The 15,306-nt window shown below is 43.2% G+C and overlaps 1 protein-coding gene across 2 annotated transcripts in view; it reads left to right on the top strand.

Annotated features, from left to right (window-relative positions):
* The first annotated feature begins 2,527 nt into the window (after positions 1 to 2,527).
* axin2 (axin 2 (conductin, axil)) overlaps positions 2,528 to 15,306 on the top strand; it is a 25,265-nt gene continuing 12,486 nt past the window's right edge. Inside the window, exons 1-2 of one of the 2 annotated variants that reach the window (XM_046042411.1) lie at positions 2,528 to 2,663; positions 13,013 to 13,940. In XM_046042411.1, the coding sequence (XP_045898367.1) occupies positions 13,132 to 13,940 (809 nt within the window). In that variant the 5' untranslated portion in view covers positions 2,528 to 2,663; positions 13,013 to 13,131. Of the gene's footprint in view, positions 2,664 to 11,406; positions 11,625 to 13,012; positions 13,941 to 15,306 lie in introns of those variants that run through there. The other variant, XM_046042418.1, reaches the window with a different exon arrangement.

The following is a 15,306-nucleotide window of genomic DNA, read 5'->3' as shown; positions in this document are numbered from 1 at the left end:
CCCGCAATTCACGCGCTTCCATGTGTTCCCATTGTCCATGACCTGTTCTGCTGTCTCCAAACGAAACGCTATACCCCTCCCTGTGTTTATTTGATGTGCTGATTCTGCTGCCCATGCAGAGGCAGAGACAGAGAACGAAAGGAGAGAGGACTGTCAGACTGATATCTGAGAAAAAGGAATTTAGTCTTTCAGCACAAAGCCTTTGTAGAGTCTGTTGTTTCTGGAAGTCATGCACAGAGGATTCATAACTATTGCAACATAGCATCATACGTGCATGTGCACTTGTGTACATGTATGGAAGTATGTGCTGCAATTTGTGCTTGTACTGTATGTGTGATTACATTTATGCATCTTTAATGGCCTTAGTGTGCCTCAAACAAACTTGAACATGCAACATGTCCTCAAGGCAAAAGTGTTTAAACCTTTTCCGATTGGCCACGCTCAAAGATGGTCACTTTAGCCCCTCCTTACTGCATCCCACTGCCACAGTCATGCTCCCTGATGATTCTCAAAGTGTGTGTCGTGTATGTCTTAGGCCCCATCCACACTACTTCGTTTTGTAAAACGAATACGATCTCTGTCCACACCAGCGTCTTAGCTGCGTATCAGGGTTGATCTTCGTCTACATTAAAATGACGAAAATGAACATCTAGTGGCCATTCACATACACTGGGTATGCGTGTGCCGGTGCAAACATGAAGAAGATGGTCAGTTCCGTAGTTACAGAAAATCTGGCGAAAGAATAAAGTAATGCAGACGAAGAATCACACCTGATTTTTTTTTTGCATGGACCAATAATAAGCTGAGACTGTTAATGAATTTTACACAGGGTTTCTAAGCAATTGTGGCAGCGTAAAACCGACTGGGAGTCATCGCAAAGAAAATACGTCGACATGCAGAGTAGGCTACAAGTGTAGGCTATAAGTGGTATTTGTACGGTACAAAGTATTTTAATAAAATTACCAAATGATGCGTCATCATTTCTAAAGTCCTCCATTTTTGCCCGTCCGCACTAAAACGTGAAAAACGGGGTCGGCAGCGTTTTCAAACTTCTCCATTTTAGGTCTTGGTTTTCACCGTTTTAGTCTGGTCGGGAGGTGCAATTGTAGCAAAAGGTCCCCATTTTTAAAACCAAAACGCAGTAGTGTGAATGGGGCCTTAGTCTTGACCCTATCAATTGTACAAATGAGGATAAGGGTACAGGCTTTTTTGCTATTTCAAGGGTTAGGTTTTACTTGAAAACCATATACAGGAGCAGGTAGAGGTATTAAGAGATAAATACCATGGGTGCCAGCTGATTGCTCAGTTGCATCTCTTTCTCTAGATTCAACAGAGTTCATGTTGTGTCTGGAACAAAGCTGTCCATGAAAAACAACAATGTAGGACAATGTACAAAATCACAGTAACCTTCCTTCAGCTGTGGCTAAAAGTTTCTAAGGCGCTGACGTTTACTGTAAAACTAATTCATATTAGCCACCTACCCCCCTTAACAAGCCTGGTGTGTGATAAATACACGCAGGTCTCCATTAAACGCCTGGTCTGGTTTTTATATAAGTTTCGGATGTATAAAACCTCTTAAACACTGTCGAGATGGCCTTTGCTGCTTCTAAGCTGCTTAGATCGTTAATAAAAATATTAATGTTTAAATATATGATCAATATGTCAGTATGGACATGCTACACATCATTAGATTGGTTAGATTCTCCACAATTCAATCCTTCAGTTCATGTAACAGAAACAACAAGCCCCAAAGTCTAATCCTTATAGATTTACCAGTGTAACCAACATGGTACAAGAGATAAAAAGAAGTGCCGACTCCTGTTACCTTTGAAGCGCTTGTTGAGTCTGAATGTGTCCCTTCCTTGATTATTTATATTCCTTTAGTCTGTATGGGTCCACCTATCAATAGAATCAAAACAGCTTTTCATAAAAATTAATCCAAGTTGTGAAACCTGTCATGTGAAGTCCATCCCTCTCTGTCTGCTAATTTCTGCCACACTCCTCTCATCCTGCACCCTGTTGTTGTTGTCCTTATGTTGCTGCTAGATCAAATGAATGACCAGGGTAACCGCTGGGTCTTAAAAGTATTTAAAAAGTCTTCAATTTCATATTCCAAAAATAACGCCTTAAAATTCTTAAATTTGATTTACAAAGTATTAAATTTCGTTTACCAAGGTCTTAATTTTTTTCTTGTCCTTTCGTCGGATTTAATTAATGCCGCAACGTCATAAATGAATACTTTGTGTGTGTGTGACTTTATAATATACTCCGTTTGGTGTGACTCCGATGTTACGGCAGTACAGGTAACGTTACTGTTTACGTCAGTGTTTAGCTTTAGGCTCTGGACTGTGACGTGTTCGCGGTGCACGAGCTCTGGCATCCAGCTCTGTGCGAATCAGTCAGTTGTTAGAAAAGAAAACGTCTCTGACGTGCTACTAACGTTAGCTCGACGACTCTGAATGGGCAAGTGTCTGAAATTCAGAAAGCCAGAAATACGAACAAGTTGGCAGACGAAACTGAGGGCAGTGCCGCTGAGATTAGCACAACAAGCTGATCGGCGTGCGAGCCAGTCACACTGTGGCGAGCGCCAATGGAACAGCAGCGCTGGAAGACCCGCTGAAGGTTACTGGTCAGTGAATGATACAACAGCAACGGAGAGACAGGTGTGTATGAGACGAGGACCATGTCTGTGGCGGCGTTGCGCCGCTGTTGTCGGCTAACGTTATGTGAATGGAAACATCAAACTAACGCACATTAAACTTACATCACCCAGATGCGCCGATCACGGGAACGAGGTAAAAACGAGCCGGAGCCCAACTCGTTATCCCCGCTGCTTTCAAGCCAATACTATATTTCAGGTAGCCTTTAGATGCTTTAGAAAAACAGAACAGGATTAATAATCACTGAAGCAATTGGCATATTATATTACATTACCTTATCTAGCCAAGGTGTAACTAATTGCAACAACTTATACCACACAATTTGTTTGTATTTTTGATTTCACCCCTTAAGAGTTCTTAGTGCACAAATATTGGATTCATTTCATAGGTGTCATTTACACTGTGAATATTGGGGACATGTCTCCATCACTGTTTTTTAAATATGTTCTGAAAAATGGCTTGAAACAAGAAATACTAAAAAAAAAAAAAATATTAAAATACTTTGAGAAAGGTTTATTTGCACAATAAGAAAACAAGCAATGCAATTTAAAGATAAAAGAAACAAATGTGCATTGTTCAAAAAAGTTTAAGCTAAATAAATCTGAATCACTTTATTTAAATAAAGACAATTCTACCATAAATTGGTGCAGAATGTCTCCAGAATGCAGGAAATTAAGTGTTTAGTGCATATATTTTTTTAGGGGAACCCCAGACCCCCATTTAAATATATTTCAGCATTGAATATTTCATCAAATAGTTCTTCTTGTCTTGGTCTCATGAACCCAATTTTGTGAATCGTGCATGTGAGCTAAGTGTATCGTCACACCCCTAATCTGAACCCTTATGTCCCCACCACTTTTCAACACAAAGTGATGTCCTTGATTCATTTTATCTTATCAAAGTACAAACACACCCAAGCTATAGTGTGTTAAATATGAATGTATTATAATAAAATCTTTTATTATACATTACAGTTATTACAGTCTTCTCGCTGACCCGCCCTTCTCTGCTTCTGATTGAATATTACCGGTTTCTCGCTGACCTGCCCTTCTCCGCTTCTGATTGGCTATTATGCTCAAGATGTATCAGTCCATAGCTAAAACAAAGCGTTCAACACACAGGGTGAAATGAGGATCTGCAGCAATGTGCAATATGAAAACATATGGTGTTTTTTTTTTTTTTTTTTGTTAAACCATGCAAACTTGTTCTGGTACAAACCCTTAAATAGGATTTTGAACCTGAAAATGAGCATAATACCACCTCTTTAAAGGCCTGGTACATATGGACGCCTGGCCCAAATATAGGCAGTCAATATGAGTCAATTCAGTGATTTTAGCTAATAAACTCATGCTTCACCCTTTACGGAAAGTGTTTCACCCTCATTTGACCCTTCGATAAGCCTCACCCAGAATACTCAGCTGGCCAATCACAGCGCAGTATAGGACTCGCTCTAACTGAGGTCTGACATTTTCATGGCTGCCCCCCATTGACTCTAAGGCAAATGGGAGTCGTTTTCTAGCTTTGTTTGCTTTGTTTTCCCAAAATATAGTCTAATGCTGTTCCTGGGGCACTTGTAATAGTTACAGTTGCTACCCAGAGAGGTTGAAAAGAGAAGTATGATTTATTCTCTTTCCAAAACCTAAAACAAATCCAGAAAAATGTAGGCTGTGGATTGTTCCTAATGTATTATTAGTTAGCTAATGCTAGCTAACTTGAATGTAACATTGTAAAGCCCTACTGATTTGATTGTAATAGTGAATAGAGACCTACCCAGCTGTACAGAAACAGTGTTGATCTTTAATATCGTTGTCCTCTTTGTCATTAGTCAGTAATAATGGTGGTTCACTTTTGCTCTGATCGGTAGGCTCTGGCTTAGGGCAGGACAATAAAACAATAACAATAATTATCGCAATATAATTTTCTTCAATAACAATATAACAAATGTTCAATAAATATTCAATAAATGTTTGATTTTATTCACTTGAATCATACCCGAATTAGGACTTAATTTTTTATTAAGATGGTTGTTGAGGAAAAAGGACTGAAAAAAAGCTTTTACTTAATTTTACTCATGCATATATGTTGAAAAAGATTTTATCATAATTGTTTTGAATGTTCTACCTCAGATTTGTGAAGTGATTCACTGTTTGGCATCAAGTGTTGACCATTAAGATGAGTTTAAACCACAATTAACCATCAGGTTTCTTCAACTTTCCCTCAGTAGCAAAAATCAGCCTTTAAACTCAAAAGAAATAAAGAAAAAGAAAAAATTGATACTTATCGTGATAACATTTTTCGCCATATCGTCCAGCCCTACTCTGGCTTCTATCATTATTTTTTTCACGCCGTCTCTACGGGGAAGTCGCGGTTTTGGTCTGTTGTTTTGCCCTCCAGGTCACCGCGCATGTCACGTGACTGAAAACTATGAATAAAAGGGATTATGAAACTGTAGATCTAAAGGTTGATGCGCACTTGGTCCTGTGTAGCAGGCCCGTGTTTTGCCTATTTACACCCAAATGATGACTTCTCCTTTAACATCTGTTATTCCTCTGACATTTTTTTCCTCTAATTGATTGTCTACCTCCAAAATAAACCTCCATAATTGTGCTTGTGTAAATACGAGCCATGAATGTCATTTCCACACAGCCAACATGGCCCCATTAAGGATCAAAGCCCTCGCTTCCTCTCCGTTATCTCCACATCAGACGGTGGACTGTTGTGTGACAACAGTAAAGGGCAGTGCGGGAGCTCCAAAGGTTTTTCCATTCATCCGCCATATTCTCGCTTCATGCCTTCATGCTCGCAGTTGCTGTACTGTATGCTCGTTTTCAAGACCCAGTTTAAAAATCATTGCACATTCTGAAAAATGCACAAACTGCCACGTGACACTGAATCAAAAATGTAGAGCAACTGCAAACTTGCTTTCTCTTGGAGTCACTGTGCAGGAGTTTTTAAGCATTCCTGCAGGATATCAGAGAGGTTATTTGAGTGAATGAATTTAAAGACCGGCAGTCATTTCTGATCAACTGCGGAAAAGGGTAATTCGAGTTCATTCAGTGCCTCTCTTGTCTGCCTCTTACTAGATTTACACATTTTGACTGTGTGCTTATGACATGCTTCTGGGATTGACTGTACATCAGCGTGTGATTGACAAAATCATTGAACGTGCGTGCTTGTGTGTGCCGTGTTTCACCGGAGCTTTTTATAGAGCTGTATTCTGAGTCAGACCCTAGGAGGCCTGCGTTTGGCTGCTGTACACTGCTTGCATAAATAAACCTGTTTATCGCCAACACTTCTCACACACACTGACTCCATCATGTTTCCTGCCTTCTCTGCCTTTTGTCTCTCCTCCTAACTTGTATCACTCTTCTCCTTGTTGATACGGTATTTATGGCAGTGATTTTCCCTTTTTTGCCCTGTCACTCAAACGCAACGAGAGCTATGAAAAGGATATGCAGCTGTGTGATTTGAGAGCAAGTGGGTTAGAAGTTATACAGCCTTAGTGAAGAAGGCACAGCAGGTTGTTGTTTGTGGCATGAGTTTGCCGTCTGGGCTGATAGTGTGGGCTGAGCAGAGGGACAGAAGACCATGCACTCAAGACAGTGTGGGAGGTTTGTCTGTATCGCTTGCCCTATGTCTCAGTCTGGTATCTCTGTCTTGCTCTTTCCATTTATGTCTCTCTGCCTCTTTTATTATTATACACAAATTCTTGCACCAGAAGCAGTAATGGGTAAGTAGACTGTGGCCAGATACAGATGCACTGTGGTGCAGATAAAGTTAGAAATGCATCTTCTTTTTCTCTCCTTTTGATCTCCCATTCATTAACTTACACTAAGCTATTCTTTTCGTATTTCACATTTTATCCGCACTCAACTTTTCAGATTCTTTTTTTTAATTTTATCGCACACAAAATTATGGTTTAAATGCTGTTTGAAAGCCTTCTCCACACCTATGCATTTGTGGTGGAGAACACTAAATCCCCTTTGTTTAATCCATCTGCCAGTGGTGGAGAACACTAAAACAGTCATCTTAAGATATTTAGTCCCAACCTTAAAAGCCCTCCGGTTTGATCACAGAATGTAGATTCCTCCTGAGTTCATGAAACTCCCCAATTCCCAGAAATATTACTGAGCAATAGTAGCTACTGCCCGGAAAAGCTGACTTACATTGTGTGTCATGTAATTTCAAGGACCTGATGGTCACATTATCTATTTTGGAGAATCTTTATCAGCTGGCATACACAAACACAAAATGGCGTGAAGCTGACGGCTCAAATTGCATCAGTGTTTAATCCCAAGCATCTGACATGTAAATGGCAGTTTCATATTTATCTATATTTGTTTGGACATGGCGCATGTTAGGATGTGATGTTGAAAATCTTCTTGTCAAACAAGACGTTGTGTGAGCTGTCTGCCCTCATCAGAGTATATATCTGTTGCCATGATACTCGCCCTGTTGAAGCGTCACACCCCTCTAATGGAGGAACAGGAAGCGGTAGGAAAGAGATAAAAATCTGGCATCTGTTGAATGGACGAGCAAGTTAATCACCTTGCCAGTGTGGGGGGAAACCGTGGGCTCTGAGTCGAGAAAGAGGAACATGTGGTTAAATTGTTGGATTAAGGATGAGTGAGGGAGCCCAGGGTTCAGGTTAAGACTGATTCGGAAGACGGATTGCTGTCCTGTCAAGCATGGCAGAACAGTGGCGTCCGGCCTGTGAAGTGTCTGCATGGTGCTTCAGTACGAGCGGCAGAGGAAATGAAAGTCATTACTGTCAGTGTGGAGTGAGCTTCATGGCCCAAACGGGATTAGACAGTGCATCCGACATTGTTTCTATACATTGGTAGACTTAAAAGTCAAGCGCAAAATGGGATTAAAACAAGGGGAAAAAACTCAATAAATAACCTTCAACAGCCCCCCTCTCTTTTCTTTCCTCTCTGCCTTCCTTCACTACCAATTCCCTATCTATTTCATGTCTCATTTTTTCTTCATAGTCTTTTTTTTTCTCCTTTCACCTGTCTCGCTCCCTATTCCACTCTCTCTGACACATCTCTCTTTCCCTTCTTCCATCTTTCACACACTCATCCCCATCATCAAAATGCACAGGTAGGCGCCGACTCCCACTCGCACTTTGCATTCTCTATTTTGAACAAAAAAACAAAAAAAACAACACATCCTTCTGGGGCCAATTGGCGCTTGAAATCCAACTTCATTCCCCTCAAACTGAACCCTTTCAAAAACAAACCCTCCCACCACTCGCACTCTTTTTTCCCTCCTTTTCCTCCTCTTTCAAAACAGCCCCATAACAAACTGGTGAATTGTTGCCCTTCCTTAACTTTTAAGGGTATTATGCACCATGTCCAACTTCAAAGCCTGTCTTAACTCCACACTTTAATTGTATCTTCCCCAGCTCGCTGCGTGCCATTTGATTCTGCTGACAACAGCACTTCTCCCTCCATTCTCCTCCATCCTTCTCCTCCCGTCCTCTTCTGCCACTCTTTGGTCATCGCTTATGTTGTGTTTTGACCCCCTGCAACCCTACCACCACCACAGCAGCTCCTCTCATCAGCTCCTTGCTGCCTTCAGAGGCCATTGTCCCCCTGTTGTCACCTACTTTAAAGAGGTAGCCTCTATTTCCTCTCTCGGCAGTCGGTTGTTGCCCGGGGTGTGTACACACCAAACAAACTTGAAACAGTAACCCCCTGTCCTACATTGGCTGTCTCCTGCTCTCTTTATCTGCTCTCTCCCTCTCTCTGTGTGTCTGTGTGAGCTGACTTCCTCCTCATGGCCCTGGTTGATAATTGCCATAAGCTTCCCTCTTGGTTTCATTTTCCATTGTCCTCCCCCAAATTCTTGGCTCTGGCTTGAGATAAAGGGATGAGTACTTCAAAGGGGTCTACAAAGAGTTTAACCCCAAGCCGAAAGGAACAGCACACAATACTGTAATTGAGAGCAGTTACTGATCACAGAGCTGCAGCACAGAGACGACAGCACCGGTAGACGCACACACACTCTTGAGTGTTTATGACTCCAACTGAGGTGGTCAGTAGCAGTTACGACAGGCCAAGGCTGCTCAGGAGACCATATAACACAGTAGTAAAAACCTCCCTACTCCTCTTAAAGTTGATAGACAGGAGAGTGTTGTTCATCAAATATGACTTTAGATACCATAGAGAACTCAGCTGCTTTGTTTATTTTGTGGAAATGCAAGAAAAGAAGCAGTCAACAATTAAAGAATTGATTGGGTCCACAAGTGATTTCTGCCATTCCATGTCTATTTATAGGCCTCTTTGTAGTCGGGCTGAATTTGACCTGTCCCTGTAATAATATCTTCCCAAACAGAGAGACAGTTACACCCCATAACCTCTCCCCCTGGCACCCTCTTTCAAGGGTCTTTTTATAGGGCCAGGAGCCAAGGACACCCCTGGTCTCAGGCCAGTCACAGACCTGGGGTCAGCTCCTGAGGGGCAGCACGGAAGACCCGACCTCTGGGGACCTCCCATGAACCGTATAGGGGGGGTTGACAAGGCAGGACACGAGGGGTCCAACTGGCCCCTAATACTGGCAGGGGGTCCACACCATCGCCATGGTGATGGTGTGGACCCTGGTGTGTTTACTGTCAGAGGTCAGTCTCAGCCCTCTAAAGTTAACAAAGGCTGACATTGTTGGGGTAGCACTCTGTATATTATCCAGATGACCTGTACACCTACAGAAAGAGCTTGACTGTGTATATAAGCTTTTTTGAGAAGAGAAATTGTGTTTGTTCAGACTAGTTTAACTCTGATGTCATGTGTCACATCTGGCATGGTTCCAGATGTCAGATATACTGTACATCAGTGGTTCCCAACCTTTTTTATGTCAGATCTACCGACACACTGTTTAACCTTTACTTTTAGATAGTTATTTCCACTGTTTATGCATTACTTTTTAGCTATCTATTTCAACCATTTATCCATCACTTTTAGCTAACTGTTTAAACTTCTCTGCTTGCTTGCAATTGAGTGTTCTGCTGTTACAGTTAACTCAGTAAGTGGATACTTTTTTAATTCAGATTTTAATTTCAATTTTTTACGTCATAGTTGGGCTACGACACAAGCCCTCCACATTAACCCCAAGCAACAGAAGTATCCCCTGGGGTACAAGTACCCCTCATTGGCAATCACTGCCATTCATCTTTTGCTGGGACGGTGAGTTTGATATTGACACATTGGGATATTTTTTTTTTTGCAGGATGTGAGCGTGCAGAATTTGTAGGCGATAAAAAGTGGCCTTTGGATGATGAGTAATCCCATAGTCATCATTGCCTCTTCAAGAGCACTTTCCTCTTTTATTAACCTTGATGGGAAGCGAGGCATGAAGGGAGAAAGTTTCACAGCACCCTTAGCAAACAGGCCGATCAAAGTGTTTGCCATCTTTGTACTGTACTTTTTGAATCTCTTGTCCACTGAGACAACAAGGACATGCAGACACCTACCGTCTCCATTTCAAGAATATAGCCATATAGTCATCTTGTACAGGGGGTCTCCTGCAGTGGCTCATTTGAACACTAAAGACCCATCGAAAACACTATTGACTCTGTTCTATAAACACTGTTAACATCACTGCCTGTAGTTAGTCTGAGACAAATAAAGAAAATGTAGTGTACAAAATGTCCACTACTGTCTGTATCCAAACAACTCCTCTCAGTCACGCTAATGAATGGATGTATATTGAATGTCTGATCTGTCAATGGGCTTTTCACTTCTTTTAATGTTATCTATGCTGTTAGGGGCATACACAAAGCAGAGAGAGCCATACTGTCAGGGCTGCATAGAGGAATAATTCTTCTGTTGCTTAAATGGTATAACTTCCTTCAGGGAACTTATCCTCAGTGAACAGATGTTTTAAACTGGTGTGTATACATGGACCATGTACCCGTATTGCCACTGGTAGGAGCTGTAGAGTGATAACAGCGCTATGATTTGTGTTCCTATTGCAATATGTATCTAAATGACGTCTGTGAGTAGTGACTTTTATTTAAAATGCCTGGGTTTAAGCCTCCTGCAGAAAACTTTCCCCCTGTGCTGAAGTTTTATTCAAGAAGTCTTTGAATCCGGCAGGAGGGGAAACGTCTGCCTATACTTTCCAAATAGGGCTTTAAAGAGATTTTAAAAAATCATGTTTTTTTCACTGGGCCTTTTGTCTTCTTGTTATGTGACCAAACATTCATGAGGATATGAACGTGCTATCCGATAGGCCTGCACGCCGGTGCATGCATTGTGCATCCCTGGGACACCAACGGATTAATCTCAAGAACTATGCGGGTCGTGAAAAGAAAATATTCCTGCTCCTTTAAAGTGTATGTAGCGACAGAGGGATTGTAGCGATAATGCTATTGGGGCGGCAGATCAGTTACTTCTGACGCTCCAAAGCCTCGGGGAGTTGGCTCAAAGATTGCTTGTCTTTGATAAGGTCCTCATTATGTAGCTGCAACTTCGTGATCTGGGAAAAGATTGGTAAAACGAGCTCGCAGGTCATGAAATAAACCGAGCAACCTTTTAAATAGGTTTCATCCAGAGGGTTTGCAACGTATCTGGGAAGCTCCTCCACTTGTTTTGCTTCTTTTTTTTCTTTTGGAGGCGTCAGCCTGCAATTGTTTTTTATGCAGCTGTCGGGACCCGGCAGTCGGCTCCTCACTTTGAAGTGCGCTGCTCCAGCCTGTCGGCTCAGTTGGTGTTGAAGTCGCCTGCAGGAGAGACCTACCGTGCGGCATGGCAGCCTGAAACCATAGGGAGGAGAAAAGGAGGAGGGAAAAAAGCGGTATTTTTTTCCTCTCGAGTGCATTTTTCTCTCCGTAAACTGACTCAAACCTGAACGGACTGTATGTGGACGCGTCTTGGAGACGAGTGCTGTGGATTATACGCGCTTTTTGTGGATAAATAAAACAACAACTGGAGTTAATTTGAGCAAAGAACTCGTGAATCGATGGTAAGTTACAAGCGTGTGTGCCTCCTCAAACTGGCCCCCATTGGAGTTCCCTTTGATGTGCTGTTGACTCGCCTTTGAAGTGCTGTTCTGCGGGAAATGAACCGCTTTTTTTACGTTTAAGTACCAAACAACGCGTCGAATCGTTTCTATATCGCTCATCTTGTTTCCTTTTCGACATTTGTTTGATTTCATATTTAAAGGTAAAGTCGAAAATAGTAAGAGGTTCTCGTTTCTTTTCGTGGAATTCCTCCCCCACAAGATCTGAGACTTGGGTGTACTTGGGATTGGACGTTGAAGAGGGTAGCTTTCTTGCCTCAAGTGTAACATTAAAGAAACTTTAAAAGACATTTGTGACAGTGTTAATGTGAGCGAGGTTGTAATGCCTAAACGGTCTCGTCTTAAAGACTTATTTTTAGGACGAGTTGTATTGGTGCAGGAAGATTTTTAGTGTCCGGAGCTGGGTTTCTACACTCACAAGTTCAACACTTGATGCAACAGTGTGTCAGTGATACAAAGTGACATATGCCATGTTGCACATCAGCCGCTTCATTGTATCATTGCTGTTTTGATGTGGAGAAGCGATCATCTGTAACAAACTGCTCATAATCTCTGAGATAATGTAACAACAGATAGCTGGATGTGTTGAACAGTGGAGTATGTTAAAGCTCTGCGGGTAGTTCACCAAACGGCAGCAGCCCGATCCATTAACTATTTTGGTCACGTTTTTCGATCTATTCGAGTTTGTCCCACATCAGTGGTCCTACAGGTACTCGCGGGGAGGCTCAATTTGACGTGATTTAGCAGCTTGTGATGAGATGTAGAGACGCAGAAATGACTGCACAGGAATGAGAAAGTGGCAGGGATGATAGATATACATGTGCTTGCGTTCTGCAGCAGGCAGTCAGGCGATTATTACCCTGACATCAGGCATGATGGATCCGGAAGCGCTAATAAAGCCGTGTCCGTGCATAATGCGCTGGCATTTTGAAGGATTAATGACTTATTAATGGTGCTCAGGTCGTAGTCCCGCTTGATATACGTCAGATTACTACTTATTATGTTCTTTTTGAAAAGGAAAATGATGTATAGATTCAGTTAAGACATCGCTCAGGTGATTTTGCACTCGACAGTGCATGTGCGAGATCCCTGTTAAATTCTTGGTAATTAGAGTCTTATCGCGCTTCGGTAGAAATCACATTCCAGGTTGAGATATGAAGAAATGCTGTTTATGTAATGCTGCTCTGCAGCGTTTTTTAAAATTTTCCCGAGAACAAGCCTGTCTTCTTCTGTGAAAGTCAGCGAGGGTCTGAAAAGACTCTTACTGCGTCTCTCCGCCTTTGAAGTTGGGGCGGAGCTGGTTTTGATTAGATCAATACTTTGTGTTTCAGAGAGAAGACGGGCAGCCAGAGAGAAGCTCCCCGCTGACATAAGAGAGTGAGGAGATTACAGTAGAAACTCAGAGGAGAGGCGCACAACACACCGGCTCTCTCCTGCTGCCTGCAGAGCCATGAGTCGGGCGCTTATGGACCATATCGCCAGTAGTTTCCGAGAAGATGCTCCTCGACCCCCGGTGCCGGGGGAGGAGGGCGAGGCGCCCTGCTACCCCGGCAAACAAGCAATGATGAAACCCCTGGAACCCCCCAAATCGTTTTTGCTCGGTTCTCCGTGCTCCACGGCGAGGAGGAACCAGGATGGTCTTGGGGAGCCAGAGGGGAGTGCCTCCCCGGATTCATCGCTTTCCCGGTGGACAAAGTCTTTGCACTCTCTCCTCGGGGACCAGGACGGTGCTCTTCTTTTTAGGACATTCCTGGAGCGAGAGAAATGTGTCGATACTTTAGACTTTTGGTTTGCCTGCAATGGCTTCAGGCAAATGGACCTCAAGGATACCAAAACGCAGAGAGTCGCCAAAGCAATTTACAAGCGCTACATCGAGAACAACAGCATTGTCGCGAAACAGCTCAAGCCCGCAACTAAAACCTTCATACGGGATAATATCAAGAAGCAACACATAGACTCTGCGATGTTCGACCAAGCGCAGACCGAGATCCAGACCAACATGGAGGAGAACGCGTACCAGATGTTTCTGACCTCTGACATTTACCTCGAGTATGTGAGGACTGGGGGGGAGAACCCGAATCACGTCAACTCGACCGGATTGGGCGACCTGAAAGTTGTATGTGGATACCTGCCCACGCTCAATGAAGAGGAGGAGTGGAGTTGTGATTTCAAAGCCAAAGCACTGGTTGAACTGTCAGCGAAGGCGCAGAGGGCCACCATGTCCATGAGAGCAGTGGAGGTGATGAAAAGAGATTACAGGTATGGCTGCAACACCTTTAAAACTGTATTAAGCTTTAGGCGCAGAATCCACGCTATACATGAGTAATAATCCACATTATAGACAGCTGGAAACATTTTTCTCTTGCATAAAAGTGGTAACACATTTTTTCCCCTCTCCAAATCACTGCATGGTTTCTTTTAAGTTTGTAGAAATCTCTGACTGCTTTTCACTCCTTGGCCCCGTGGCCCCTCTCGCCATCTCCAGAAGCAGCCTTCTGCTGGCGCTCGCCAGGATTTCCGGGGCTTTGAAATAGTTCAGCAGAATGAGGGATCGTCTTCCACAGGAAAAGTTCACAGAGCACAGGGCTGGCTCTGGCCCCAGCCAGCAAATAATAGATGATGACATTGCTGTGCTATGCCTCCTCCTGTACCACACTGTCCTAAAGCCCTTTTGGCAGAGATTTAAATCTATAGCAGATCTATGGGTGTCACTTTGAAATGGATGTCGTGTAGCTTCATTTGGATACTAGAAACTACATCCCAAACAAATAAATGCTTTTCTTGAGCAGTTTAGAAGCCTGTAAAATGTTGTTGTATAGAAAGAGTCTGTCAAAGAGAAGTTTTACAATGAGTTTGGACAACATCGGTTGACAGCTTGTTTGTGTGTTGGTAGTTAGTGGTGGGACTTTCCTATAATGGGATGCTTGTTGCCCATAGTGAGAGTATGGTCCTCTCTTGACATGAAGCCCTGGTACCTTTCTCTCCCCTCCCATTGTCACCCCACAGACTCAAAACATGTGGAACCCATTTCTTACTTTTCCGCTTCCCTCTACTCACCTCTTCTCATCTGACTTTTTTAAAAAACAAACGCTGAACGGCAGCAGCTACGGTACAGAGTCAACGCCTCTCCACCTCAACCTTCTCACCCTCTTTTCTCGGTTGCGTCAGTTCTCCTCTTGATTCCCCTCCCCAGCCCCTCGCCTTCTCCACTTTTATCTTTTTTCTTTTTGAAATCTCAGGGAAGGGGGCTACGAGGCATGCTTTTGGAGCGAAAGGGAGGGTAAGGGAGCGGAAAGGAAGGATAGAGAGATGATGGGGTGCTGCACCTCATGAGAGAAAGGGAGGGAGGATAAAGGATAAATGAGGGGGTGAGAGAGAGGCAAGGAGGGAGGAATGCAAGGCCAGCTGTGTTAAATACCTGACTCTTTGCAAGCCCCTCTGAAGGTCAGCCTGGAGTTGGGGGCCTACAGCTTTAGTCCTGCTGGGTCTCTACCTCCTCATGAAGACCCCCGCTTTTTTTTTCCTCTCCCCTTTCTTTCCTTCTCTGACACACACTCATGCTTCCGCTCTATACTTTTTTAGTCCCCCCCCCCCCCCCCCCCCCCCCCCCCCCCCCCCCCCCCCC

The sequence above is a fragment of the Micropterus dolomieu genome, linkage group LG02 (genome assembly GCF_021292245.1).
Source record: "Micropterus dolomieu isolate WLL.071019.BEF.003 ecotype Adirondacks linkage group LG02, ASM2129224v1, whole genome shotgun sequence".
NCBI classification, from domain to species: domain Eukaryota; kingdom Metazoa; phylum Chordata; class Actinopteri; order Centrarchiformes; family Centrarchidae; genus Micropterus; species Micropterus dolomieu.
The sequence above is the reverse complement of the archived record's forward strand: the minus strand, read 5'-3'. Positions and strand labels throughout refer to the sequence as shown.